The sequence below is a fragment of the Oncorhynchus keta genome, chromosome 36, assembly GCF_023373465.1.
Source record: "Oncorhynchus keta strain PuntledgeMale-10-30-2019 chromosome 36, Oket_V2, whole genome shotgun sequence".
Classification (NCBI taxonomy): Eukaryota; Metazoa; Chordata; class Actinopteri; order Salmoniformes; family Salmonidae; genus Oncorhynchus; species Oncorhynchus keta.
Genome location: NC_068456.1, coordinates 2,814,096 through 2,841,454, shown reverse-complemented (window position 1 = coordinate 2,841,454; position 27,359 = coordinate 2,814,096). Strand labels below are relative to the sequence as shown.

The following is a 27,359-nucleotide window of genomic DNA, read 5'->3' as shown; positions in this document are numbered from 1 at the left end:
ATCCGAAATGACTTGGTAATCACACTCCGTGATAAGTGGCAGAAAAGTATTGTCTAGTATTGTGAGAAGGTCTTATGAACTGGTGAGAAAAAATAATACTCCCTAGCTGTGGGATTGCAGAAACCCCACGCATCAGATATGCCATATGTCTTAAGAAATAGCTGAATTGTGTTTACTGTGTTTGATGAAGATGATACCTTAGAAGAGCTACGATCCAGACTGGGCGACAGTACACAAATCATATCACCACCAAGTATTCGGTGGTGTGTGTCCATATCTGTGAAGTATTCGGTGGTGTGTGTCCATATCTGTGAAGTACTCGGTGGTGTGTGTCCATATCTGTGAAGTACTCGGTGGCGTGTGTCCATATCTGTGAAGTATTCAGTGGTGTGTGTCCATATCTGTGAAGTACTCGGTGGCGTGTGTCCATATCTGTGAAGTACTCGGTGGCGTGTGTCCATATCTGTGAAGTACTCGGTGGCGTGTGTCCATATCTGTGAAGTACTCGGTGGCGTGTGTCCATATCTGTGAAGTACTCGGTGGCGTGTGTCCATATCTGTGAAGTATTCAGTGGTGTGTGTCCATATCTGTGAAGTACTCGGTGGTGTGTGTCCATATCTGTGAAGTATTTGGTGGTGTGTGTCCATATCTGTGAAGTATTCAGTGGTGTGTGTCCATATCTGTGAAGTATTCGGTGGTGTGTGTCCATATCTGTGAAGTATTTGGTGGTGTGTGTCCATATCTGTGAAGTATTCGGTGGTGTGTGTCCATATCTGTGAAGTATTTGGTGGTGTGTGTCCATATCTGTGAAGTATTCGGTGGTGTGTGTCCATATCTGTGAAGTATTCGGTGGTGTGTGTCCATATCTGTGAAGTATTCGGTGGTGTGTGTCCATATCTGTGAAGTATTCAGTGGTGTGTGTCCATATCTGTGAAGTACTCGGTGGTGTGTGTCCATATCTGTGAAGTATTCAGTGGTGTGTGTCCATATCTGTGAAGTATTCGGTGGTGTGTGTCCATATCTGTGAAGTATTCGGTGGTGTGTTTCCAATACATTTGTGAAGAATGAAATGTTATCCCAATTTGGTGCATAAATGTTAGCCAAGATACCAGGTGTATTATACAGTATTCCTACTAGAATAATGACACGGCCTGCTGAGTCTGACTCTACACTTGACATTAGGAACGGTATTTTTTTACTAATTAAAATGGCTGCTCCTCTAATTTTAGAATGAAAATTGGAATCATATGATTGACCGATCCACCCTCCTTTAAAACGGCAGTGGTCGAAAGATATTCACACCTAATGTGTTTGTGGTTGGGAACACTAAACCTATCGGGTAGAGAGCCCCACTGAAATAGTGAAAGATTTAAAACAAGTTTGTGCAAAAATAAATAAATAAATAAGAAATACTTATTTTACAACCCAAAACTAGGCTGTTTAAAAAAAAAAAAAAAAACATTTTATAAATCACATCTTACAGCAATACCACTAAGTTAGCAGCAATGCTAAGTTAGCAGAGATGCTGAAGTTTGTGAAGCCTGCGCCTATTGACGTGGAGACGTCCAAGAAGCAGAAGAAGCAGCAGGATGGTGGGAAGAAGAAGAAACAGGGAGGTGGAGACCAGCTCCAGAACCAAGTGGAGAACATGTCTGTCAACGATTCTTAGACACCATCATCGTTCCTATCCTTAATGCACCTATCCTTTATGCACCATTTACACATTAAAAGTCAAATAAAAGTTGGGCAAAGTAACGCACGTCATTCAAAGGCTGCGATTTCTAGTTCTTTAGCGGGTCAAAGCACAAAGAAACTATTCAATAAATACAATTGGCCTACTCCATGGGTTTGTCACTAGCGCCCCCAAAACATACTTTTGACTTTACAATCTGTTTTACCATGTATGAATATTGAATGTGTTTCTATGGGCTAATGGCAGTAAGGACAAATTCATTGTTTTATCAAATAATCCCCCTGCACAGGAAGAGAACATAAAATACTATTACTAGAGAGGCTGAAAGCTTGAAGCTGATTGGGTTACATTTACTCAGCTCTCCTCTAATTCGAGGGCGGAGGAACACAGGAAACAGGAAATAGCAGGGTGGCTTAGGTCACAAGGATAGCTGAATAAGAGGGTGATGTCTGGAAAGTACCTTGAAAAAAACAATGAAATAAGATGGCAACAACCAGGCATGAACACCAATTATCCATTCATATGTTGTTTGTAGCTGCTAAGTACTGATATAAAGAGTGATGAATTATCCTGGTTGTTATGTAGGAACATAAAGAACTATCAATAATAGAGGGTATACTTATTACGAATGTACATGGAGCTTTCACTTATGCTTTATGTGGACCATCCTAAAAACGTCCCTTTTAGGTCTTTGCTTGTAGCTAGCTGCCTTTTGTCTTGTTTCCGATTACTTTCCGATCATTGTACAGTTATTTCAGCACTGTACTTAAGTACATATTATGTACCTTATTTGTTACTTTAGGCGTAGTTTCACCATATTGTTTCAGTGTACCTATGGGGCCAAGACACTGTATTCTAAAGCAACGCTCTGTTCCCCTGTAAATTACTATTAGATTCCTTACTACTTTCATCAGTTTGTGTGCCTTACTGTTTCTTCCTGGATAGTTTCCCCATAGTATCAGTGTACCTGTGGGGCCTTGACACTGTATTCTAAAGCAATGCCCTGTTCCCGTTACCGTGTCAATTACTATGTCCATTGTTTCAGTGTAGCTTACTTTCTGTACAGTTTCCCCATAGCTTCAGTGTACCTATGGGGTCTTGACACTGTATTCTAAAGCAATGCTCTGTTTCCCTGTTATTGTTTAAATTACTATTACGTTCACCTTAGTTTCTGTTTTCTTCAGATTTTCACAGGTAGATTAACACTACAATAATAAATAATGAAGATACTCATTTCCTAAACGGAACTACATTAATAGGACAGAATACAGTTGTTTATTATTTAAATTACTAGCAAATAGTTGCTACATAGCACAAGAAACACCAATAATCTACCCTGATAGTATAGGGTGCACATATTTATTTTGCTGCGTGTAGCATACAATAAGTCATCAGTCCTCATAACATGAAAATAGCATTACCATAGAACTAAATGTGGCAATTTTCTGAATGAAACCAACAACTGTTTTGTTGGCTGTCTATGGCACTCCAAGACTGCCAGACTGTGGTTGGCGTTTCGGGAAGCATCCAGTTTGTCCTTGCAGTTCTTGTTGATGTGAGGCCTCTGCATTTTTCTCTACTGTGTGGTGGAAGGAAGGCAGAGAAACTTGGTTTGCTAGACAGGTTGAATTTACCACTCTGGGTCCTATGCTGGGCCATAGACTTCACCAGGGCTTCTACGAAGTACCACGAGTACTGCAACAAATAGGGACGACACACTTTACACATGAACTTAAACACACACACTCACATAAGGAACAAAGGCAGCAGTGATTGTAATTGTAATCAAATCATATTGATCAAATCAAAATGTTATTGGTCACATACACATATTTAGCAGATGATATTGCGGGTGTAGCGAAATGCTTGTAATCTGCATAATCAAAAATAATACTAGAAAGAAAGTAAAACAGAGTTCCTTACGCAGTTTGTTGCTGGTGAGGAAGTAAGTGGAGGGGTTGAGGTTGGCTGTCATGGCTTTAGCCAGCTCCTCAATGACACTCTGAGGGTTAGGGATCCCACTGGCTGAGTTCGGCTCTGGCTTGAACACAAACTGGAGAGACACATCAGGGGCAGAGAGAGCCACGGTCACTTAAAAGCTCTCAATGATAAATATGAGATCAGCACGGGTGATGAGGTGGTATATGTCTATAGGTGTACGGCTAGTTTAGTGTAGAGATTGTACTGTACCTTCACATAGGACCTGAGATGATGTTCCAGTCCCTACTCGTGAGCTACAATATGAACCATCACTCTGGAAACAGAGGAACAGCCAGTATTAATCTTAGCTTTCAACCTATTTAAAATATCAAGAAAGTGTACAGTATTATATAGAGCCATTATTGCACGGAACTCTTCCATCTCATATTGCTCAAGTGAACAGCAAATCTGGTTTATAAAAAAAAACATCACTACCTGGTATGGCAACTGCTCGGCCTCCGACCTCAAGGTACTCCAGAGGGTAGAGCGCATGGCCCAGTACATCACCGGGGCCAAGCTTCCTGCCATCCAGGACCTCTATACCAGGCGGTGTCAGAGGAAGGCCCTAAAAATTGTCAAAGACTCCAGCCACCCTAGTCATAGACTGTTCTCCCTGCTACCGCACAGCAATCGGTACTGGAGCACCAAGTCTAAGCATTGAGGAGTACACCACATCAGTCATTGGCTTCATCAATAAGTGCATCGATGACGTTGTCCCCACAGTGACTGTACGTAATACCCCAACCAGAAGCCATGGATTACAGGCAACATCCGCACTGAGCTAAAGGCTAGAGCTGCCTCATTCAAGGAGCAGGACTCAGACGAACCATCAAAAAGGAAAAGCATCAATACAGGACTAAGATCGAATCGTACTACAACGGCTCTGACGCTCGTTGAATGTGGCAGGGCTTGCAAACCAGTAACACGAGCCTACCAGACAAGCTAAACTACGTCTATGCTCGCTTCGAGGCAAATAACACTGAAACATGCATGAGAGCACCAGCTGTTCCGGAAGAGCATGTGAGGAACGCTCTCAGCAGCCAATGTGAGGAAGACCTTTAGACAGGTCAACATCCACAAGGCTGCCAGACGGATTACCAGGATGTGTACTGCAAGCATGCGCTGACCAACTGGCAAGTGTCTTCAATGACATTTTCAACCTCTCCCTGTCTGAGTCTGGAATACCAACATGTTTTAAGCAGACCACCACAGTCCCGGTGCCCAAGAACACTAAGGTAAGCTGCCTAAATGACTATCGACCCGTAGCACTCACATTGGTTGGTCATGGCTCACATCAACACCATTATCCCATAAACCCTAGACCCACTCAATTTGCATACCGCCCTAACAGATCCACAGATGATGCAATCTCTATTGTACTCCATACTTCCTTTTCCCACCTGAACAAAAGGAACACCTTTGTGAGAATGCTATTCATTGACATCAGCTCAGTGTTCAACACCATAGTGCCTTCATAGCTCATCACTAAGCTAAGGACCCTGGGACTAAACACCTCCCTCTGCAACTGGATCCTGGACTTCCTGACAGGCCGCCCCCAGGTGGTAAGGGTAGGTAACAACACATCCGCCACGCTGATCCTCAACACAGGGGCCCCTCAGGGGTGCGTGCTCAGTCCCCTCCTGTACTCCCTGTTCACTCATAACTGCACGGCCAGGCACGACTCCAACACCATCAATAAGTTTGCCAATGACACAACAGTGGTAGGCCTGATCACCGACAACGACGAGACAGCCTATAGGGAGGTCAGAGACCTGGCCGTGTTGTGTCAGGAAAACAACCTCTCTGTGGACTACAGGAAAAAGAGGACCAAGCACGCCCCCATTCTCATGGACAGGGCTGTAGTGGCGCAGGTTGAGAGCTTGAAGTTCCTTGGTGTCCACATCACCAACAAACTAACATGGTCCAAGCACACCAAGACAGTCGTGAAAACTCCAGCCACCCTAGTCATAGGCTGGTCACTCTGCTACCGCACGGGAAGCGGTACCGGAACGCCAAGTCTAGGTCCAAGAGGCTTCTAAACAGCTTCTACCGTCAAGCCATAAGACTCCAGAACACCTAATCAAATTGCTACCCAGACTATTTGCATTGCCCCTCCCTCTTTTACACAGCTGCTACTCTCTGTTGTTATCATCTATGCATAGCCACTTTAATAACTCTACCCACATGTACATATTACCTCAGCTAACCGGTGCCCCTGCACATTGACTCTGTACAGGTACCCCGCTGTATATAGTCTCACTATTGTTATTTTACTGCTGCTCTTTAATTACTTTTTACTTGTATTTCTTCTTCTTCTTATTATTATTATTATTACTTATTTTTTTACTGCATTGTTGGTTAGGGGCTTGTAAAGTAAACATTTCACCTGTTGTATTCGGCGCACGTGACAAATACAATTAGATTTGTCACAGACACACCCTTACTGATTTGGTGAGTAGTACAGACCTGTGTGTAGACACTCAGTAGGGACCAGGTGAGTTGACACCTAATAATGGCTTCCCTACATCAACCCATTTAATCACTGGACCAGAATGCTGAATAAAAAACATAGTATCTAAGGAACCCGGAAAACAGCTACATCTTTATTGAGGCTGAGTAGAGACCATTACTGGTCGGAGGCAGTGGTTTACATGGATGACGTTTAAATGTGAATCACTCAGAATTCTATTATATTCCCTTCCCCGTCCCTTCTCTGTCCTACCTTCCCCTCTCCTACCCTTACCTTGATGATGCCCTCGTGGATGCTGAGATATCCTGGCGGCAGGTTGGAAGCACAATCTTAATCTGAGGGGGGGGTAATACACTGTTATAATATAAGATGATAATATATGTTTTAATAATACTCACTATGATTCTATTCGTGTGCAACACATTCTTCATACAGTAATGATACAGTAAAGACCCAATCATTGAATACCAAGTGTTTTGTCCGTACATAAAGTACCTCATCAGAGACCTTTGCTGGTGATGTAAGACTGCAGCGAAGGCCTGCCTGGTGAAGAGGTCCACCTGGTCACCTGTAGATAGACTGGAACCATGACATAGAGACGACAGGGTTAATATAGATACACTGGAACAGAGACAGAGTGGGGTCGTGTTCATGTACATATAGAAAAGGGGACAGTGTTCGCAGAGAGCAGCCAAACCCTTGTCAGGCTACCTGACCTGTCTCAGCTGGGGCTTGTTACCCTGACTTGTTAACCCCTAATTTCATACTTCAAAACATATTCTTCATAACAATGCCTTTACTTTAGGTAGCCTATATAGCTTAACCTGGTTTACCATTTATTCTTTAGATTATTTTGAACCATGGTCATAACATAGCCTGTGCGTCAATTGATCATTTGTACAGATCAAAGTCTTAACAGTATGATTACAATTAGCCTTTTATTTAACTTGTAACATTGCCTTTAACCCCAATGGTGGAACACGAGACAGAGGGAGGAAACTGACAAGAGGAAGTAAACAGAGACGGCATGCATGATCATTGACTAGAAAACAGCACATAAATCAAACAACGCACAACAAATGATTTGGCTAGCTAGCAAGTAAGCGGGAGCACAGCTAAAAGCATTTCTTGCTTATTTTTATCAGATAATGTTCCAATTTCTTACCCTCACACCAGTCGGGAAAGAGTGTTTTGTCCTGCCAATACATTGTCCTCTTTCGTCCCTGAATTAAAAAAGTTTGAAAAATATGATTTGTCATGAGCTGCCTAGCAAGATCACCAATTCAGGATTTTAAAACTGTGCATTCCTATATCATTGACACATTCCTGAATATACAATTAATTGTTCATAGCGTAAAAATGACAAGATCACCTGGTAGCTAGCTTGGCTAGAGACCTGACTCTGCGTTATGTCCTAATGATTGAATTTAACCATCATATGAAAGATTAACATTTTAATGTAATTTGTTGACTAAATAAACATAATACTCACATTTCATAATGTTTATTCTTCTCAAAACATGTCTTCTTCTTCTATGGTATATGGTGATCGCGCAATTTAATGTGCATCCCACCAACTACCGTGCGGGATGGAAACAGGATTCCTGAAAATGGAACAAACTAGCAAACTCCAAAAATAAATAAATAAACTAAACTAAACGGCGGGCACCAACCACACTAGGAATTCTCTTCAGGTATTGAACCTGAACATCCGTCGTCACCTCGGACATGACTCCTTTGATGGGTGATCTACTCCGAAGTTTAAAACACAAAACTTCTATTGTCCGGATGTTATATATATATTTTACTTTTTACCCCCTTTTTCTCCCCAATTTCGTGATATCCAATTGCTAGTGACAGTCCTGTCCCATCGCTGAAACTCGGGAGAGGCGAAGGTTCGAGATCCATGCGTCCTCCGAAACATAGCCCTGCCAAGCCACACTGCTTCTTGACACACTGCTCGCTTAACCCGGAAGCCAGTCGCACCAATGTGTCGAAGGAAACACCGTACAACTGGCGACTGAAGTCAGCGTGCATGCGTCCGGCCCGCCACAGAAGTCTCTAAAGCAGTGGGACAAGGACAACCCGGCCGGCCAAACCCTCCCCTAACCCGGACGACGCTGGACCAATTGCACGTCGCCTCATGGGCCTCCCGGTCGCAGCTGGCTGTGGCACAGAACCAGGGTCTGTAATGACGCCTCTAGCACTGCGATGCAGTGCTTTAGACCGCTGCGCCACTCAGGAGGCCCTGTCCAGATTATTTTAAGGCTCACTGCAATCTCTGTTCTTCATAAATACAATTAATCCAAATTAAACAATTCCAGGTCACTCTGACAAACTCCACTTTTCCCAGTGCATACTTCACCATTTTCGACACCTCAAACGGGTCTCCCACATATGCACCCTTACTCAACAAAAGCATCCCAAATAGAAGCGATTCCTTATCATTCACACACGTATCCTCCGCTCCAATTTTAGAGTCCATTCAGAACATTCGTCTTCACCAACTTTATATGATTAAATATGAAACTATTTGTGAAAAGATTAAATGTGATTTTGTGGCAACATGAAGAAACCGCCCTCCAAGGCGAGTGCTTAAAAGGACTTGCTGAATAATTAACATACAGACCAGAAAGCATGGAGCGCGGGCTAAAAACGTTGAAATGGATGCAATTTAAATATAGACCAGCGTGACCAACAGCGTGAGCTGAACGTTACGAAATGTTTAGAAATAAAGACTACATCGGAACATTCAGTCTGCAGCTGTTTAAGTACTGTTAGTCTAGTAAACTCAACCCAAAGACCACCGCGTGTGTATATCTGAAGGATCCAGTCTAACTAACACTCAGAGACAAAGAAAGCCTACTACAACTACAAAAGACATCGTTACCTCTGGTGGACAAACCAGAGACTTCTGTCGAACGACTCCCCATAGACGGGCCGGGCGATGTCAACAGAGAGCAACGACAAAACCATACAAGCATGAATATATACATTGCAATTATTTTCGAATGAGCAGTCATTCATGTGAAATGTATTCACATTCCCATGAGCATATTTTTCCAACTCTCTGTCTCTCCCACTCTTTCTGTCCCCACCCCTTTCACGGTGTAACAAGCCATCATATCGAGTTAGTCCACTAGGGACCTTTCATTGCATTATGTTAGAAATCAATTCAACCTATACTGTTTGTGTATGTCTGTGTGATCATTTAGTTAGTAAATAAATAATTAAACCGATTTGTGCATCTCTGAATCCTTATTTAGACTTGGGTTCCTGCAGATATCCAAGAATTTTGCAATGTTAGAATGAGACTGATATGAGGAAATAATTATTAATGGATGACTGGTATGACATATTCTAATATATTCTTCAGTTAATTCGGGAAACAGTAACTCATAAAACAAACTTTTCCCATGGTGCCCCAACTTACTAATGAGTTCATTGTTAATAATGTATTAATTCAACACAGTTAATTGATTTGATAAAATAGCCATCAACACATTAATGATAGTCATGTCACGACACTATCATGGTACATACACACCAAGACAGTCGTGAAGAGGGCACGACAATGCCAATTCCCCCTCAGGAGACTGAAAATGATTTGGCATGGGTCCTCAGATCCTCAAAACATTCACCAGCTGCACCATCGGGAGCATCCTGACCGGTTGCATGGTATGGCAACTGCTCGGCAGCAGACCACAAGGAGTTACAGAGGGTACATCACCGGGACCAAGCTTCCTGCCATCCGGGACTTCTATACCAGGAGGTGTCAAAAGAAGGCCCTAAAATTGTCAAAGACTCCAGACACCCTAGTTATAGACTGTTCTCTCTGCTGCCTCATGGTAAGCACGACCAGAGCGCCAAGTCTAGCTCCAAAAGGTTCCTTAACAGCTTCTACCCCCAAACCATAAGACTGCTGAAAAGTTAAACAAATGGTTTCCTGGACTATTAGCATTGACCTAGACTTTTTATATTCTGCTGCTACCCACTGTTTATTATCTATGCATTGTACATTTTCCCCTACCTACAGTGCATTTGGAAAGTATTCATGTATTCAATGTGGACTTTTTCTACATTTTGTTACATTTCAGTCTGATTCTAAAATAGCTATTTTTATTTTATTTCCCCCTCATCAATCTACACACAATACCCCATAATTAGAAAGTGAAAACAGTTTTTTTTTTATGTTGGAACAGAAATGCCTTATTTACAAAGTATTCAGACCCTTTGCTATGAGACTCGAAATTGAGCCCAGGTGCATCCTGTTTCCACTGATCATCCTTGAGATGTTTCTACAACTTGAGTCCACCTGTGGTACACTCAATTGATTGGGCATGATTTGGAAAGTCACACACCTGTCTATTTAAGGTCCCACAGTTGACAGTGAATGTCAGAGCAAAAACCAAGCCATGAGGTTGAAGGACTTGTCAGTAGAGCGTCGAGATAAGATTGTGTCGAGGCACAGATCTGGGGAAGGGTACCAAAAAATGTCTGCAGCATTGAAGGTACCCAAGAACACAGAGGCCTCCATCAATCTTAAATGTAAGAAGTTTGGAACCACCAAGACTCTTCCTAGAGCTGGCCTGACTGAGCAATCGGGCGAGAAGGGCCTTGGTCAGGGAGTTGACCAAGAACCATTGGGTCACTCTGACAGAGCTCCAGAGTTCCTATGTGGAGATGGGAGAACCTTCCAGAAGGACAACCATCTCTGCAGTACTCTGCCAATCTGGCTTCTATGGTAGAGTGGCCAGACGGAAGCCACTCCTCAGTAAAAGGAACATGACAGCCCGCTTGGAGTTTGCCAAAAGGCACCTCAAGGACACAGACCATGAGAAACAAGACTCTCTGGTCTGATGAAACCAATATTGAACTTTTTGGCCTGAATGGCAAGCATCACATCTGAAGGAAACCTGGCGCCATCCCTATGGTAAAGCATGGTGGTGGCAGCATCATGCTGTGGGGATGTTTTTCAGCGGCAGGGACTGGGAGACTAATCAGGATCGAGGGAAAGATGAAAGGAGCAAAGAACAGAGAGATCCTTGATGAAATCCTGCTCCAGATCTCTCAGGACCTCAGACTGGGGTGAAGGTTCACCTTCCAACAGGACAATGACCCTAAGCACACAGCCAATACTACGCAGGAGTGGCTTCGGGACAAGTCTCTGAATGTCCTTGAGTGGCCCAGCCAGAGCCCGGACATGAACCCGACAGAACATCTCTGGAGAGACCTGAAAATACCTGTACAGCGACGCTCCCCATCCAACCTGACAGAGCTTGAGAGACTCTGCAGAGAAGAACGGGAGAAACTGGCCAAATACAGGTTTGCCAAGCTTGTAGCGTCATAGCCAAGAAAACTCGAGGCTAGAATTGCAGCCAAAGGTGCTTCAACAAATAACTGAGTAAAGGGTCTGAATACTTATGTAAATAAGTTATTTACAGTGTTTTTTATACATTTCTAAAAATCTGTCTAAAAATCTGTTTTGCGTTGTCATTATGGGCTATTGTGTGTAGACTCATGAGGGGGGAAAAATGTTTAATACATTTTAGAATAAGGCTTTAACATAACAAAATGTGGAAAAAGACAAGGGGTCTGAATACTTTCCGAATGCACTGTACATGTACATGTTGCCTCAATTACCTTGACTAGCCTGTACCCCCGCACATTGACTCGGTACCGGTACCCCCTGGATATATCCTCGTTCTTGTTAATTTTTTCACTTTAGTTTATTTAGTTAATATTTTCTTAACTCTTATTTCTCTTAACTGGACGACATGTAAGTTAACGACTTGTAAGTTAGCATTTCACAGTAAGGTCTACACTTGTTGTATTGTGCGCATGTGACAAATACAAATGGATTCATCACTCTTTATATCAATATTTAGCAGCAACAAACTAACTTTTAATGAGTAACTACCACGTTCTCACCTGGTTGTTTCTGACTTACGTCACTGTTGTTTCCTGGTACTTTCCGGACGTTAAACTCTTATTTCAGCACTGTATACTAAAGTGCTACCCATAAATGTTATGTTGCATCTGTGTTCAGGCTATCCTGAATATGCCCAGTCCATCTGATTTAGTTAAACAAAAATGTATCACTTTTTTTGTAGCGCTATCCAGGCTTATCCTTATCATTTAATTTCTGCACGCATTACCTTGACTTTCCCCTAAATCATGTAGCCTATGAATGTCACTGGCAGACGTTCATGAAAAGTTATGCACACATGCAGATCAAGTTCAGATTTGGCCCTGAGCGTGTACTACTTTACTACTGTACTGTATGTCCTGATGAAGTGGAGAATAGAGAAAATGTTATTTTCTGAGGAGAATGATACCGTGTTTCTGTGTAGACATGAATGTGTTTTAGGTTGTAGATTCTCTTAAAGGGTCCCTTACTTGTTGAGGGCATTCTTCAGGTACTGCTGCAGCCACTTGGTCTCGGGGTTGATACACACCTCCTTGTGGTTCTTCAGCTTGGCACTGCAAAGAGAGAAAATAGAGGGATAAGATTAATTGAGAAAGAAGAAAGAATGAGATTGATAGCTTCTGGTGCCCTGTTCCATTCCAGCACACTGGAATACCTAATTAATCATGCACACACACACACACACACACACACACACACACACACACACACACACACACACACACACACACACACACACACACACACACACACACACACACACACACACACACACACACACACACACACACACACACACACACACACACACACACACACACACACACACACACCTCATAATGTTGAGCAGTATCAGACCCTATCAGTTAGGAGTAAGAGGAAAGACAGGCCAATTATTTAGAGCTGCTATTAATGTTTTCCTGTTGAAAACAAAACTGCATCCAATTCCCAACCCCCCACACACACAATTTTTCACGATACGCTTCCTATGGATGTGTCTAATTATGTGTGCATGGCTTACAGAATAGACAATGAGAAGGCTATCAGAAGTGTGTGTGTGTGTGTGTGTGTGTGTGTGTGTGTGTGTGTGTGTGTGTGTGTGTGTGTGTGTGTGTGTGTGTGTGTGTGTGTGTGTGTGTGTGTGTGTGTGTGTGTGTGCGCCCCTCAGGGGCTCCGTTCACTGGCCGTCAGCTCCATGGGATTGATGGTGTGGAATGTCCAAAAAAGAAGGAGAGACCTGTCACCACTTTTAAAGGTCCTGTGTGTGTGTGGAAGAGAGAGAGTGTGTGTGAGAGAAGAGAGAGCGAGAGTGTGTGTGTGTATTTGTGTGTGTGTGTGCGCCTCAGGAGCTCCTTTCACTGGCTGTCAGCTCCATGAGATTGATGGTGTGAAATGTCCGACCAGAAGGAGAGACCTGTCACCCCTTTTAGTGCATGATCTTGCCTATAACCGGTGCATGTTTGTGTTGGCGAGGTACTCACATCACTTGGAAGGGGCAGTTGGGTGTGTGTAGGAACTTCAGTTCTCGGATGTTACGCTGGGGGACGGTGTTAACTGTAGAACGACACCAGCACCTCTCCATCATACTGATGGGCTTAGCTGAAGAGGGGGTAGAAAAGAGAACATGAATATAATATACAGTATCATTAAGAGACAAGTGGTGAACATGAAAACCCCACCTCATTTTGTGAAGTGAAAAATACTGCCAGAGAGGAGCAAGGCCCCCACTGTCAAGTAGAACAGGAACAACATTGATATTATCCTACACTGTAAGACTTTTCGGTAATTTCACCAGTAAAACACTGTAGAATGCACTGTAAAATACCTTGAATGTGTTTAACAGAATTGATGCTATATATTGCACTACATTTTACAGCGTTATACAATAAAACTAAAAGCCAATTGAATACAGTACTCTACAGTATTTATGGAGCTCCTAAAACCTTTTAACCACTACTGGCGGTAATTGTTGTTTCATTAACATATTTTGAGATGTGCCTTGTAAGAGGCTCAATTTGTTGCACCCGTGAGTGAGAGTGCTGTACCAATTTAACTGATAAGTGGTAGTGTCCCCACAATTACATGTGTACATGGGACAGATTGGAGTGGCAGCAAGTCTCAAACCTTTAATGGTTGAGTATTTGCCATGTCTTTGGTCTGTTTTGGCTTGTGCTCACTGCAAGTTTGGAAGCCTTTAAACTCAGCTACTGCTCCGGTTAATCGTTGGGCATCATTTGAGTTTGGGCATCATAATCGTTGGGCATCATTTGAGACAGTTCATTATCGTCACATTATCATTTTTTTTTTATTTTCAATTTGACTTTGTTTTCACCAATCTAATTGCATAATAACAATGGTAAGCGTTTATTAGAAAATTACATCTCTATGTAGCCTAGGCCTATTCACAATACAGGTGATTGTATAATAAATAGGAGTGTGTGCATGCATTAACTTATTGAGCTTATTTTGGTTGATTTCATGGGGCTACAGATGACAAACAATGTGTTTCCTTTCCATTTGGAACTTATTTTATTGTAATGATAAACATAGAAGTAGAATATTTTATAAAAGTCACCCCGTAAATGTGTTTTTTTCCACGTTCTTTTTTTTTTGGGGGGATTTCTACAAACCTGTTTTTATTTTGTCATTATGGGCTATTGTGTGTATATTGATGCGGGGTGGAAAAACAATTTCATCCATTTTAGAATAAGGCTGTAATGTAACAAAATGTGGAGAAAGTCAAGGGGTCTGAATAGTTTCCGAATGCACCTTATATATATGGTCAGAGCCAAATGTACTGTGTGCAGGGATACTGGAGTAGTTGAGTTAGATATGTACAGCCTCAATTAGTCGGGGCGTTAATTCTACAAGGTTTCGAAAGTGTTGAACAGGGATGCTGGCCCATGTTGACTCCAATGCATCCCACAGTTGTGTCAAGTTGGCTGGATGTCCTTTGGGTGGTGGACCATTCTTGATACACACAGGAAACTGTTGAGCGTGAAAAACCCAGCAGCGTTGCAGTTCTTGGCACATTCAAACTGGTACACCTGGCACCTACTACCATACCCCGTTCAAAGGCATGCCCATTTACATTCTGAATGGCACACATACACAATCCATGTCTCAATTGTCTCAAGGCTTAAACATCCTTCTTTAACCTGTCTCTACGCTGATTGAAGTGGATTTAACAGGTGACATCAATAAGGGATCATAGCTTTCACCTGGATTCACTTGGTAAGGTCTATGTCTTGGAAAGAGAACGTGTTCCTAATGTTTAGTACATTCAGTGTATATATATATATATATATATATATATTCTGGACTCTGGCATTACTCGTTCTAAAATGTCTATATTTTTTTCATTCTTTTCTTTTTGGATTTGTGTGTATTGTTAGGTATTGCTGCACTGATGGACTGAGGAATTTGCAGACGTTTACCGTCTCCACTCCTGTAGGCCGTCTCGCCATTGTTGGTAATCAGGCCTACCACTGTTGTGTCGTCTGCAAACTTAATGATTGAGTTGGAGACTCAAGCAGTCATGGGTGAACAAGGGTGTACAGGAGGGGCCTGAGCACGTGTTGCGGATCAGCGTAGAGAAGGTGTTGTTGCATACCTTCACCACCTGGGGTTGGCCCGTCAGGAAGTTCAGGACCCAGTTGCAAAGGGCGGGCTCAGACCCAGGGCCCCGAGCTTAGTGATGAGCTTGAAAGGCACTATGGAGAAGGTTAAGCTGTAGTTAATGAACAGCATTCTACATAGGTATTCCTCTTGTCCAGATGGTATAGGGAAGTGTGCAATGTGATGGTGATTGCGTCATCCGTGGATCTGTTGAGGCGGTATGCAGATTGTAGTGGGTCTAGGGTATTGTGTAAGGTGGAGGTGATATGAGCCTTAACTAGCCTCTCAAAGCACCTCTTGATGACATGATTTTAGTTAAATTACCTTCGCTATCTTGGGTACAGGAACAATGGTGGACACCTTGAAGCAAGTTGGGACAGCAGACTGGGATAGGGAGAGATAGAACATGACCGCAAACACTCCAGCCAGCTGGTCTGCACATGATCTGAGGACGTGGCCAGGGATGTCGTTTGGGCCGGCAGCCTTGCGAGGGTTAACACGCTTAAATATCTTACTCAGGTTGGCCATGGAGAACGAGAGCTCGCAGGCCTCGTGCTCGCAGGCGGTGGCCTGCTTCGGCGGCACTGTGTTTTCCTCAAAATGGGCGAAGAAGGTGTTTAGCTTGTCTGGGAGCAAGGCGTCAGTGTCCGCAACGTTTATAATCTGTTATTGTCTGGAATCCCTGCCACATACTTCTCGTGTATGAGCTTAAGAATTGTGACTCCACTGTCTCTCTACTGACGTTTTGCCTCTTTGATTGCCTTACCGAGGGCATAGCTGGACTGTTTGTACTCATCCATGTTCCCAGTCAACTTGCTGTAGTTCGCTCATTCCTTTTTGTGAGAATGTTGCCATCTATCCATGGTTTTCTGTTAGGATTAAGTTACAATCATCACAGTGGGAACAACATCCTCTATGCACTTTCTAAATGAACTCTGTCACCGACTCAGTGTATACGTACATTTTATTCTCAGATATGCGGTTTCCAGGTTGCACAAAGGTCAGTGTAGTTCCTTGAGAGATGTCGTGGTGTCAGCATGAAACATACACCTCCACATTTTAAGGCAATCTCATTTCTGGTCGAAATGCTGGTGACTGATTGACTGATCTAATATCCCAAAGTTATTTTCGGCTGTAGGTAATAATGCAATAAATGTGCTGAGCAAATGTTTAAAAAAATAACAAAACATTGGAATAATATTCGCTAGGGATATGAAATCCAACGTGAATCCAGGCACAACTGTCTTCACCGGCATTAACGAATGAGACGCCAAAATATCCAAACACCTTTTTGTCCAGCACTTGGACTGTAATGCATCGCATGCGATATCACAACAGCTGTTGGTCACTTGACTGACATTCAGCCTTCCTGGATCAGATAATGATGTGTGAAAATATCACGGCGTAACGCATCCAACAAGTATTACACTAATTATTGAAGAACCACGTTAAGAACAGTATTTATTTAGGTTTTAAGCATCAAGGTAAAGTGACTCTTTTGGTTTTAAGCATTCCATTTTGAAATCGCATTTATTAGGGTTGTTTTCCCACCCATAACATAAGGAGACATGAAATGTTACTTAGTTACACTGCATTTCTGAGAGCACTGTACAAAAAAAACCTCCGACAGCTAGATCTATAACCATTAATGCTTAATATATATATATGCCATTTAGCAGACGCCATTTAGCAGACGCTTTTATCCAAAGCGACTTACAGTCATGTGTGCATACATTCTACGTATGGGTGGTCCCGGGAATCGAACCCACTACCCTGGCGTTACAAGCGCCATGCTCTACCAACTGAGCTACAGAAGGACCGCTTAATATGTGATATATCGACAACTGACACTTTTTATGCAACACGATTGTAAACAAATCCGTCAAGACACCAACCATAATAAAGGGTTAAACACAGGTTTTTAAATCAACGTGTTAATTTTTATGACTATAGCTTATATCTTAATGTAATTACATGGAAAAAAATGGGCAGATTATTGGTGGTCCAGTGTAGGAAATCCTCAATGGAAACCATGTTTATAAATAGACCCACATGCACGCACTGGCTGGAGTCGTCGTGCCCTGGTGGTGTTGCTTTACGCACAACGAGTAGACTATAAATGCTTAGGCTACTTGTTATTGCTGCAAATGGGGAATATGACACTAAAGATAAATTCAAAAGGGCCATTCATTTGAACAGTTTATTTGAAAATAAAATGATTTTCATATGCTATTTGAAAGTGAATGTGGAACTAGCCAATGAATCATCCAAATAAAGCATGTTAAAACGGAAGCACTCTTTCAATGATTTTAAACTAGATGTAATAAATAACATAAAATAGTTGGCATTCTATTATTAATTGCACCATGTGATCAGGAATAAAATAATTGTGCTAGGGCCACTACAAATCAAATACATGGTAGGGTGTCTAGTAAAAATGCATATTTTGACCAATTGGTAAATCATGTTAATTTTGTAGATATTATTTGACTTTTTGCAATTGCATTTATTATTGGCGCACGAGCGTGTTTGTCTGTGTGCGCCATCGCGCGCATGTTCATTTTGTCCACTCACATCAGACAGATCAGGACACGCAGGTTAAAATATCAAAACAAACTCTAAACCAACTATATTAATTCGGGGACAGGGCGAAAAGCATAAAACATATATGGCAATTTAGCTAGCTAACTTGTTGTTGCTAGCTAATTTCTCCTGGGATATAAACATTGGGTTGTTATTTTACCTGAAATGCACAAGGTCCTCTACTCCGACAATTAATCCACAGATAAATGGGTAAACCGAGTTTGTTTCTAGTAATCTCTCCTCCTTCAGACTTCTTCTTCTCCTTTGGACTTTATATGGCGGTTGGCAACCAACTTTAAAAGGTGCATTACCACAACCGACTGGAGTGTGGACCTCAGTTCATCTTTTATTTACCTATGTGGGTATATGCTCCTAAAAAAACAATGAGGAGATGGCACATGGGTATATGTTCCTAAAAACCAATGAGGAGATTTTTTAATTTTACCTTTATTTAACCAGGCAAGTCAGTTAAGAACAAATTCTTATTTTCAATGACAGTCTGTTCAGGGGCAGAACAACAGATTTGTACCTTGTCAGCTGGGGGGTTTAAACTCACAACCTTCCGGTTACTAGTCCAACGCTCTAACCACTAGGCTACCCTGCCGCCCCAATGGCACATGGGTATATGCTCCTAAAAACCAATGAGGAGATGGCACATGGGTATATGCTCCTAAAAACCAATGAGGAGATGGGAGAGGCAGGACTTGAGGCACATCGAGCATCACAAATAGTTATATTTTAGCGCATGGCCACGCTGACGTGCAGGAGCAGTGTGGGTGCAATGACTGAATAACATGTATGTACATTTATTTTTGCAATGCTCACGCTGGTCAGCATGTAATATGTGGTAACAACAAGAGGCAACATGAGGCAAATGTATTCAATCATTTGAAGTAGAATAACTATCCCCTACATTAAGAAGATTGCATGATGTAAAAAAAAAACGCCAGGCAGCAGCAAAGTCCCTCTGCCACGACCAACCACCTGCCTTAAACAAGCATTGATTGCAAATGCGTTTTCAAGTGTAAGGTAGGGAGAAACATCCGATAGACATTTAGAAATCACAGAGGTTAATACCTATCACATAGCCAAAGACATGGTCCTTGTTACACAGTCTGCAAAGAGGGCGTCAAAAGAATGATAAACAAGCTGGACAGGAGATACAAGATTCCATCTTGCACATGTTTCTCCCAAGTAGCTATCCCAACAATGTACAATAAAATGAAGGGTGAAGTTGAAACATGTCCCGTTAAATAACTGGACCAGATTCCAATGTTTTGGACAGAGGCTGCATCTTGAAATTGGTAGGCTCCGTGTTAAATGTTTTTTAAGGCACTTTGACTTAAAATGTCAATTATAATGATTGAAATTACATAATTACACAATCATAAGCTTCTTATTGCATCTGCAGCCTATGGCTGCCTGAATAAATAATTCACTTAGGTTATTTAAGATCGCATAATGGTAAAATAGGAAATGGGAACTCATAATGTTATTCATTCATTAACGAACAACTGCTGCGTTTATAGCACTCTATATTTTGATGATCAAGTTAAAAATGTATGTTTGTTCGGATGTAAGTGTAATAATTGTATATATTATCATATGTAGCCTATAACAATGTTAGAAATGATTTGTTTAATTTGGTTGTGTATTCAGTTAGCACATCATGTATTCATTCATATGATCTAATTTTAGAAGTGATGTTCTCTACCCTGACACTTGTCTGAAGGAATTACAACATTTTCACCCAAGTTTTTGAAAATCCAAATTCATAATCGCAATTGCAATATCTGGCCAAAAGAAAATCGCAATTACATATTTTGTCCAAATCGTGGAGCCCAAGCTGGAGGCTGTGCGAGAATAAAGGCTACTTGGTAGGCTTTACTTTCCTGTTAAATTTGTCCTTTTTTTCTAGAATCTGCAGGACATAAAACAATATAGAGGCAAGATAGATATCGATTTTGAGACATGACATGTAGTATTTTCATATTTTAGTATATGCATTTCATATTAATGCGAAATTCCTGTTCTTTTTTGAAGATCTCCCACAAAAACAAGCATATCTCTGTGAAATGTCAACGGAGCATTGAGCGTACAGCAAGCTTTTTATTTTCAAAGACGTTTAGTTCAGCTCATGTCATGCTAATTTCGTTTTTTTTTTGCGACACGTGAAACTCTGAAGACAACCACCACAACACGTAAGAAGTTGCTGTAATAAAGTTGCACGGTTGTAATAGCTTACGAAATATACACTGTTAATGCAATGTTAGAGAAAGACCACACTGAACTATTCAGAACATGAATAACAATATTTGTATATGTAAAATTAATTTTATAACATAAGGAACATTTCATCACCAAAGCGCGTTTGTGAACACCCCCATAACATGCATTATCGAATTCGATGTAGCTCAAGCATGGTGTAAACTAGGCAGACCGATTGAACAACGTTATTATTACGAGTGACAAATTTAGCAGAAATCAGCAGCTGCACCGTCTCACTAAAACAGCCGCAGAACATGGACACACACACAGAACCGCCCCGCGGGGCTATAGAAAACCTCCACACAATGCTTTATTTGAATAACGAATAACATATATCATAGCTAAACTCATCCAAAGTAGCCTACCTTGTGCGAAAGGAACGTATGTCGCCACAGCAAGCACAGACATAACCGCCAAGAGTTTCAAATCCATGATGAACGATAACGATACCGGTAATCCGTTCAGTGTAGAGTCCAGAGCACACTGTGACAGTGGGCGAGTGTGTCGGATTGTTGAATTTATGTATGGTGCAATGGGGACAACGGGAAAGTGGGAGTGTCTGACGATGAACAAATTAAGTGGAAATGAATGTGGATTTGATATATGACCTCCTGAAACCCGAGTTTCCTCTAGATCTCTGGATCTAAATCAAAGTGGTACGGGAAATCTGGGCAAACGTCCTCTGCCTTAAGGCTGGTGGCATGATGGCAAATTCTGGATCTTTGACTTTGGGAACTGGAATTGATAGTGTTTAGTGGGACAGTGCATTTGTTAAGCCTAGTGGGATACAGAGAATAAAAAAAAGTGACTCATAAATTAGCTATGCATTCTGCTCTGACTTTTATATGGTCGCTGCGTTCAGAGCAATGGCAGGATTCATTCGTACACGTTTATATTTGGTCACGGTGAGTTAACTTCTCCCAGAGGCCTGCATCACCCCAATTTAACTAACAGACAAAACATGGAGATGGAAAACACACCAAGCCCCAGACTTATATTACAACACGTGTGCCAGTGAATAGACAGAGAAGATATAGTAACCACAGAAAGAACACATGGTCATGTTAGAAAGGAAATATCTGGGCTATTCTCAGTTTAAGTGAATCCCTAAACAATCCCTAAACAACCTCAGCCTGGAACTACTTCCAGTTAGGGTTGAGGTGAGAATGTGTGTGTGTGTGTTTCTTGTGTTGTGTTTGGAGGTGTTTTATTAGTGAGTTTTAACAGGATGCAGATGTGAAGTCCACTTTCAGACATTTGGCTTTAGCCCACCAGAGCAAGTGTGTGTGTGTGTGTGTGTGTGTGTGTGTGTGTGTGTGTGTGTGTGTGTGTGTGTGTGTGTGTGTGTGTGTGTGTGTGTGTGTGTGTGTGTGTGTGTGTGTGTGTGTGTGTGCGTGCGTGCGTGCACATTTATTTGTGTGTTTGAGTTCCCTTGACCCCAGAACTCTCAGTGGTACCATGGAGACAACAGTATGTACAGTATGTGTGTGTGATCTGTGTGAGAGAGTGTGTGTGCGTGTGGAGGGTCAGAAAGCAAACACTATGTATTAGTTTAACCATTTATTAGAAAAATATTACAATACTTGCAATACATTAGTCTTGGCATTAGGCTCTACTCTTTTGTGCATCATAACTACAGGCAGTGAGCAAGGTACGCTGTACAAATCCCCCTGACCAAAACTAAAGCAGAGACATAACAGGTGAAGGCTGGGGTGGGTGGTGGGAAGCAGAAAACAGACATGCATGATGAGTAGCGCATGTCACAGCAATATCATGTCACCAGGAACACCAGCGCATAGCTTGCGCACGGTAGCCATTAGGGAATGTGTGTGCAGAACCTGATTGACTAAATAGTCTGCAATAGTGATGAATGATGATGGTGATGAAGAGTGATGACGAGTGGTAGAGTGATTCATCTAATTGCTCCAAAATCAGCTTATGCCAATACTCGGGTTTCCTGTCTGAATCGGCACTAGATTTTTTTGGGCTGTGAAATTGAACCAGGGAGGCCATGGAGTGCTGTGTACACTGAGATCTGAATACAGAGAGAGCAATATCACGCATTCTGATGTTGACTTATCTCACACAGATGGACACTGAGCGAGAGAGAGAATGGGAGAGAGGGGGGGAGAGAGTATGTCTATTTAATGTGCGTTTGTCTGTGAGTTTTGAGTGGAGACGGAAAGGCGAGAGCTGAGCAAGAGGGACTGTGGTATGTGTGAAAGCCAGTGGGTGCAGTGTGTGTGCTGTGTAAAGTGTGAAGATGCTGTGTGTGCAGTTAGTGTGATGTGTGTGTGATGTCTTTGTGGTTTGACCACTTTTTAGTTTTTATGTCTGACCACTGATGAAGCAGTCATTGGAGGAGCAATTGATGGCTTCTAACTAGACCTGAACACTTCTGTGATGTCAGATAGGGGCTTGCCATTATCTGTCCTGAGTCCATGGGCTGTTGTTGTGTCTCTTTGGAGTGACTGTGTTTATCATATAATGACCAGTGTCTGTTAGTGACCTAACGTCTCTCTCTGAATACATTAACGTGTATTGTCATTCTATGCAAATACGTACATTTACGCACACACACTGGAGGTCGACCGATTAATCGGAATGGCTGATTAATTAGGGCCATTTAAAGTTTTCATAACAATCAGAAATCTGTATTTTTGGCTGCCGATTTGTCGATAAATTATTATTTTTTAAATTTAAACATTTTAAAAATGATACCTTTATTTAACCAGGTATGCTAGTTGAGAACAAGTTCTCATTTGCAACTGCGACCAGGCCAAGATAAAGCATAGCAGTGTGAACAGACAACACAGAGTTACACATGGAGTAAACAATTAACAAGTCAATAACACAGTAGAAAAAAAGGGAGAGTCTATATACATTGTGTGCAAAAGGCATGAGGAGGTAGGCGAATAATTACAATTTTTCAGATTAACACTGGAGTGATAAATGATCAGATGATCATGTACAGGTGGAGATACTGGTGTGCAAAAGAGCAGAAAAGTAAATAAATAAAAACAGTATGGGGATGAGGTAGGTAAAAATGGGTGGGCTATTTACAGCGATCGGTTAGCTGCTCAGATAGCAGATGTTTGAAGTTGGTGAGGGAGATAAAAGTCTCCAACTTCAGCGATTTTGCAATTCGTTCCAGTCACAGGCAGCAGAGAACTGGCTTTAGGGATGATCAGTGGTTCTTCTGTAGCACAGTTGGTAGAGCATGGCGGCGCAAATGAGGTGTTGGCTTTAGGGATGATCAGTGAGATACACCTGCTGGAGCGCGTGCTATGGATGGGTGTTGCCATCATATATTATTATTATTATTATATTATTATCAGTGACCAGTGAACTGAGACAAGGCTGAGCTTTACCTAGCATGGACTTGTAGATGACCTGGAGCCAGTGGGTCTGGTGACGAATATGTAGCGAGGGCCAGCCGACTAGAGCATACAAGTCGCAGTGGTGGGTGGTATAAGGTGCTTTAGTGACAAAACGGATGGCACTGTGATAAACTGCATCCAGTTTGCTGAGTAGAGTGTTGGAAGCAATTTTGTAGATGACATCGCCGAAGTCGAGGATCGGAAGGATAGTCAGTTTTACTAGGGTAAGTTTGGCGGAGTGAGTGAAGGAGGCTTTGTTGCGGAATAGAAAGCCGACTCTTGATTTGATTTTCGATTGGAGATGTTTGATATGAGTCTGGAAGGAGAGTTTACAGTCTAGCCAGACACCTAGGTACTTATAGATGTCCACATATTCAAGGTCGGAACCATCCAGGGTGGTGATGCTGGTGAGGCGTGCGGGTGCAGGAGCGAACGGTTGAAAAGCATGCATTTGGTTTTACTAGCGTTTAAGAGCAGTTGGAGGCCACGGAAGGAGTGTTGTATGGCATTGAAGCTCGTTTGGAGCTTAGATAGCACAGTGTCCAAGGACGGGCCGGAAGTATATAGAATGGTGTCGTCTGCGTAGAGGTGGATCAGGGAATCTCCCGCAGCAAGAGCAACATCATTGATATATACAGAGAAAAGAGTCGGCCCGAGAATTGAACCCTGTGGCACCCCCATAGAGACTGCCAGAGGACCGGACAGCATGCCCTCCGATTTGACACACTGAACTCTGTCTGCAAAGTAATTGGTGAACCAGGCAAGGCAGTCATCAGAAAAACCGAGGCTACTGAGTCTGCCGATAAGAATATGGTGATTGACAGAGTCGAAAGCCTTGGCAAGTTCGATGAAGACTGCTGCACAGTACTGTCTTTTATCGATGGCGGTTATGATATCGTTTAGTACCTTGAGCGTGGCTGAGGTGCACCCGTGACCGGCTCGGAAACCAGATTGCACAGAGGAGAAGGTACGGTGGGATTCGAGATGGTCAGTGACCTGTTTGTTGACTTGGCTTTCGAAGACCTTAGCGAGGCAGGGCAGGATGGATATAGGTCTGTAACAGTTTGTGTCCAGGGTGTCTCCCCCTTTGAAGAGGGGGATGACTGCAGCAGCTTTCCAATCCTTGGGGATCTCAGACGATATGAAAGAGAGGTTGCACAGGCTGGTAATAGAGGTTGCGACAATGGCGGCGGATAGTTTCAGAAATAGAGGGTCCAGATTGTCAAGCCCAGCTGATTTGTACGGGTCCAGGTTTTGCAGCTCTTTCAGAACCTCTGCTATCTGGATTTGGGTAAAGAAGAACCTGGAGAGGCTTAGGCGAGTAGCTGCGGGGGGGGCGGAGCTGTTGGCCGAGGTTGGAGTAGCCAGGGGGAAGGCATGGCCAGCCGTTGAGAAATGCTTGTTGAAGTTTTCGATAATCATGGATTTATCGGTGGTGACCGTGTTACCTAGCCTCAGTGCAGTGGGCAGCTGGGAGCTCTTGGGACTTCACAGTGTCCCAGAACTTTTTGGAGTTGCTCTTGGATGCAAACTTCTCCTGAAGAAGCTGGCCTTAGCTTTCCTGACTGAGTAGTTCCTGACTTCCCTGAACAGTTGCATATCGCGGGGACTATTCAATGCTATTGCAGTCCGCCACAGGATGTTTTTGTGCTGGTCGAGGGCAGTCAGGTCTGGAGTGAACCAAGGGCTATATCTGTTTTTAGTTCTGCATTTTTTGAACGGAGCATGCTTATCTAAAATGTTGAGGAAGCTACTTTTAAAGAATGACCAGGCATCCTCAACTGACGGGATGAGGTCAATGTCCTTCCAGGATACCCGGGCCAGGTCGATTAGAAAGGCCCGCTCACAGAAGTGTTTTAGGGAGCGTTTGACAGTGATGAGGGGTGGTCGTTTGACTGCAGCTCCGTAGCGGATACAGGCAATGAGGCAGTGATCGCTGAGATCCTGGTTGAAGACAGCGGAGGTGTATTTGGAGGGCCAGTTGGTCAGGATGACGTCTATGAGGGTGCCCTTGTTTACAGCGTTAGGGTTGTACCTGGTGGGTTCCTTGATGATTTGTGTGAGATTGAGGGCATCTAGCTTAGATTGTAGGACTGCCGGGGTGTTAAGCATATCCCAGTTTAGGTCACCTAACAGAACAAACTCTGAAGCTAGATGGGGGGCGATCAATTCACAAATGGTGTCCAGGGCACAGCTGGGAGCTGAGGGGGGTCGGTAGCAGGCGGCAACAGTGAGAGACTTATTTCTGGAGAGAGTAATTTTCAAAATTAGTAGTTCGAACTGTTTGGGTATGGACCTGGAAAGTATGACATTACTTTGCAGGCTATCTCTGCAGTAGACTGCAACTCCTTCCCCTTTGGCAGTTCTATCTTGACGGAAGATGTTATAGTTGTGTATGGAAATCTCAGAATTTTTGTTGGCCTTCCTGAGCCAGGATTCAGACACGGCAAGGACATCACCGTTAGCAGAGTGCGCTAAAGCAGTGAGTAAAACAAACTTAGGGAGGAGGCTTCTGATGTTTTTTCGATCACAGAAGTCAACAAGTGAGGGTGCCTGGGGACATGCAGGGCCTGGGTTTACCTCCACATCACCCGCGGAACAGAGGAGGAGAAGTATGAGGGTGCGGCTAAAGGCTATCAAAACTGGTTGCATAGAGCGTTGGGGACAGAGAATAAGAGGAGCAGGTTTCTGGGCATGGTAGAATATATTCAGGGCATAATGCGCAGACAGGGGTATGGTGGGGTGCGGGTACAGCGGAGGTAAGCCCAGGCACTGGGTGATGATGAGAGAGGTTGTATCTCTGGACATGCTGGTTGTAATGGGTGACGTCACCGCATGTGTGGGAGGTGGGACAAAGGAGGTATCAGGGGTATGAAGAGTGGAACTAAGGGCTCCATTGTAAACTAAAACAATGATAACTAACCTGAACAACAGTATACAAGGCATATTGACATTTGAGAGAGACATACAGCGAGGCATACAGTAATCACAGGTGTTGAATTGGGAGAGCTAGCTAAAACAGTAGGTGAGACAACAACAGCTAATCAGCTAGCACAACAACAGCAGGTAAAATGGCGTTGACTAGGCAGGGAGGGTCGGATTAACTACACACAGAGCCTGAGTGCGGCTGAGGCCGACAGATAAAACATAAACAAGCAGAATGGAGTACCGTGATTAATGGACAGTCCAGCATGCATCAGCTATGTAGCCAAGTGATCAGTGTCCAGGGGGCAGCGGTGGATGGGGCAGGGAAGCTGGACTGGCGAGTGTTATCCAGGTTAAAAAAACTAACAATGACTAAATAGCTTGTAGCTAGTTAGCTGGTTAGCTTCTGGAGGTTCTTGAGTGTGTTTTAAAAATAATAGCAATTCCGTATCACATTGGGTGAGGCAGGTTACCGGAAGGTATAAACAAATAAAAAATTGAAAAGAGATATAT

General features: G+C 42.8%; 1 protein-coding gene and 1 long non-coding RNA gene across 5 annotated transcripts in view; both read right to left on the bottom strand.

Annotated features, from left to right (window-relative positions):
• Positions 1-21,075, bottom strand: part of LOC118369460 (stromal cell-derived factor 1) — a 29,106-nt gene extending 8,031 nt beyond the window's left edge. The window contains exons 1-3 of the mRNA XM_035753849.2: positions 20,907-21,075; positions 13,554-13,671; positions 12,543-12,626 (exon numbers count right to left, since the gene is read on the bottom strand). Of these exons, the coding sequence (XP_035609742.1) occupies positions 12,543-12,626; positions 13,554-13,671; positions 20,907-20,973 (269 nt within the window). The 5' untranslated portion in view covers positions 20,974-21,075. The remainder of the gene's footprint in view (positions 1-12,542; positions 12,627-13,553; positions 13,672-20,906) is intronic.
• On the bottom strand, positions 1,909-12,532 carry LOC118369461 (uncharacterized). 4 transcript variants are annotated; one of them, XR_008095019.1, is made up of 7 exons: positions 7,636-12,532; positions 7,309-7,366; positions 6,639-6,722; positions 4,109-6,478; positions 3,884-3,947; positions 3,617-3,746; positions 1,909-3,388 (listed from the first exon to the last, which is right to left on the bottom strand). It is a non-coding gene; the product is annotated as an uncharacterized LOC118369461 (long non-coding RNA). The 4 variants fall into 4 exon arrangements; XR_004822608.2 differs by having other exon boundaries at positions 6,417-6,478; XR_008095018.1 differs by having other exon boundaries at positions 3,884-6,478; positions 6,630-6,722.
• Positions 21,076-27,359: the final 6,284 nt, after the last annotated feature.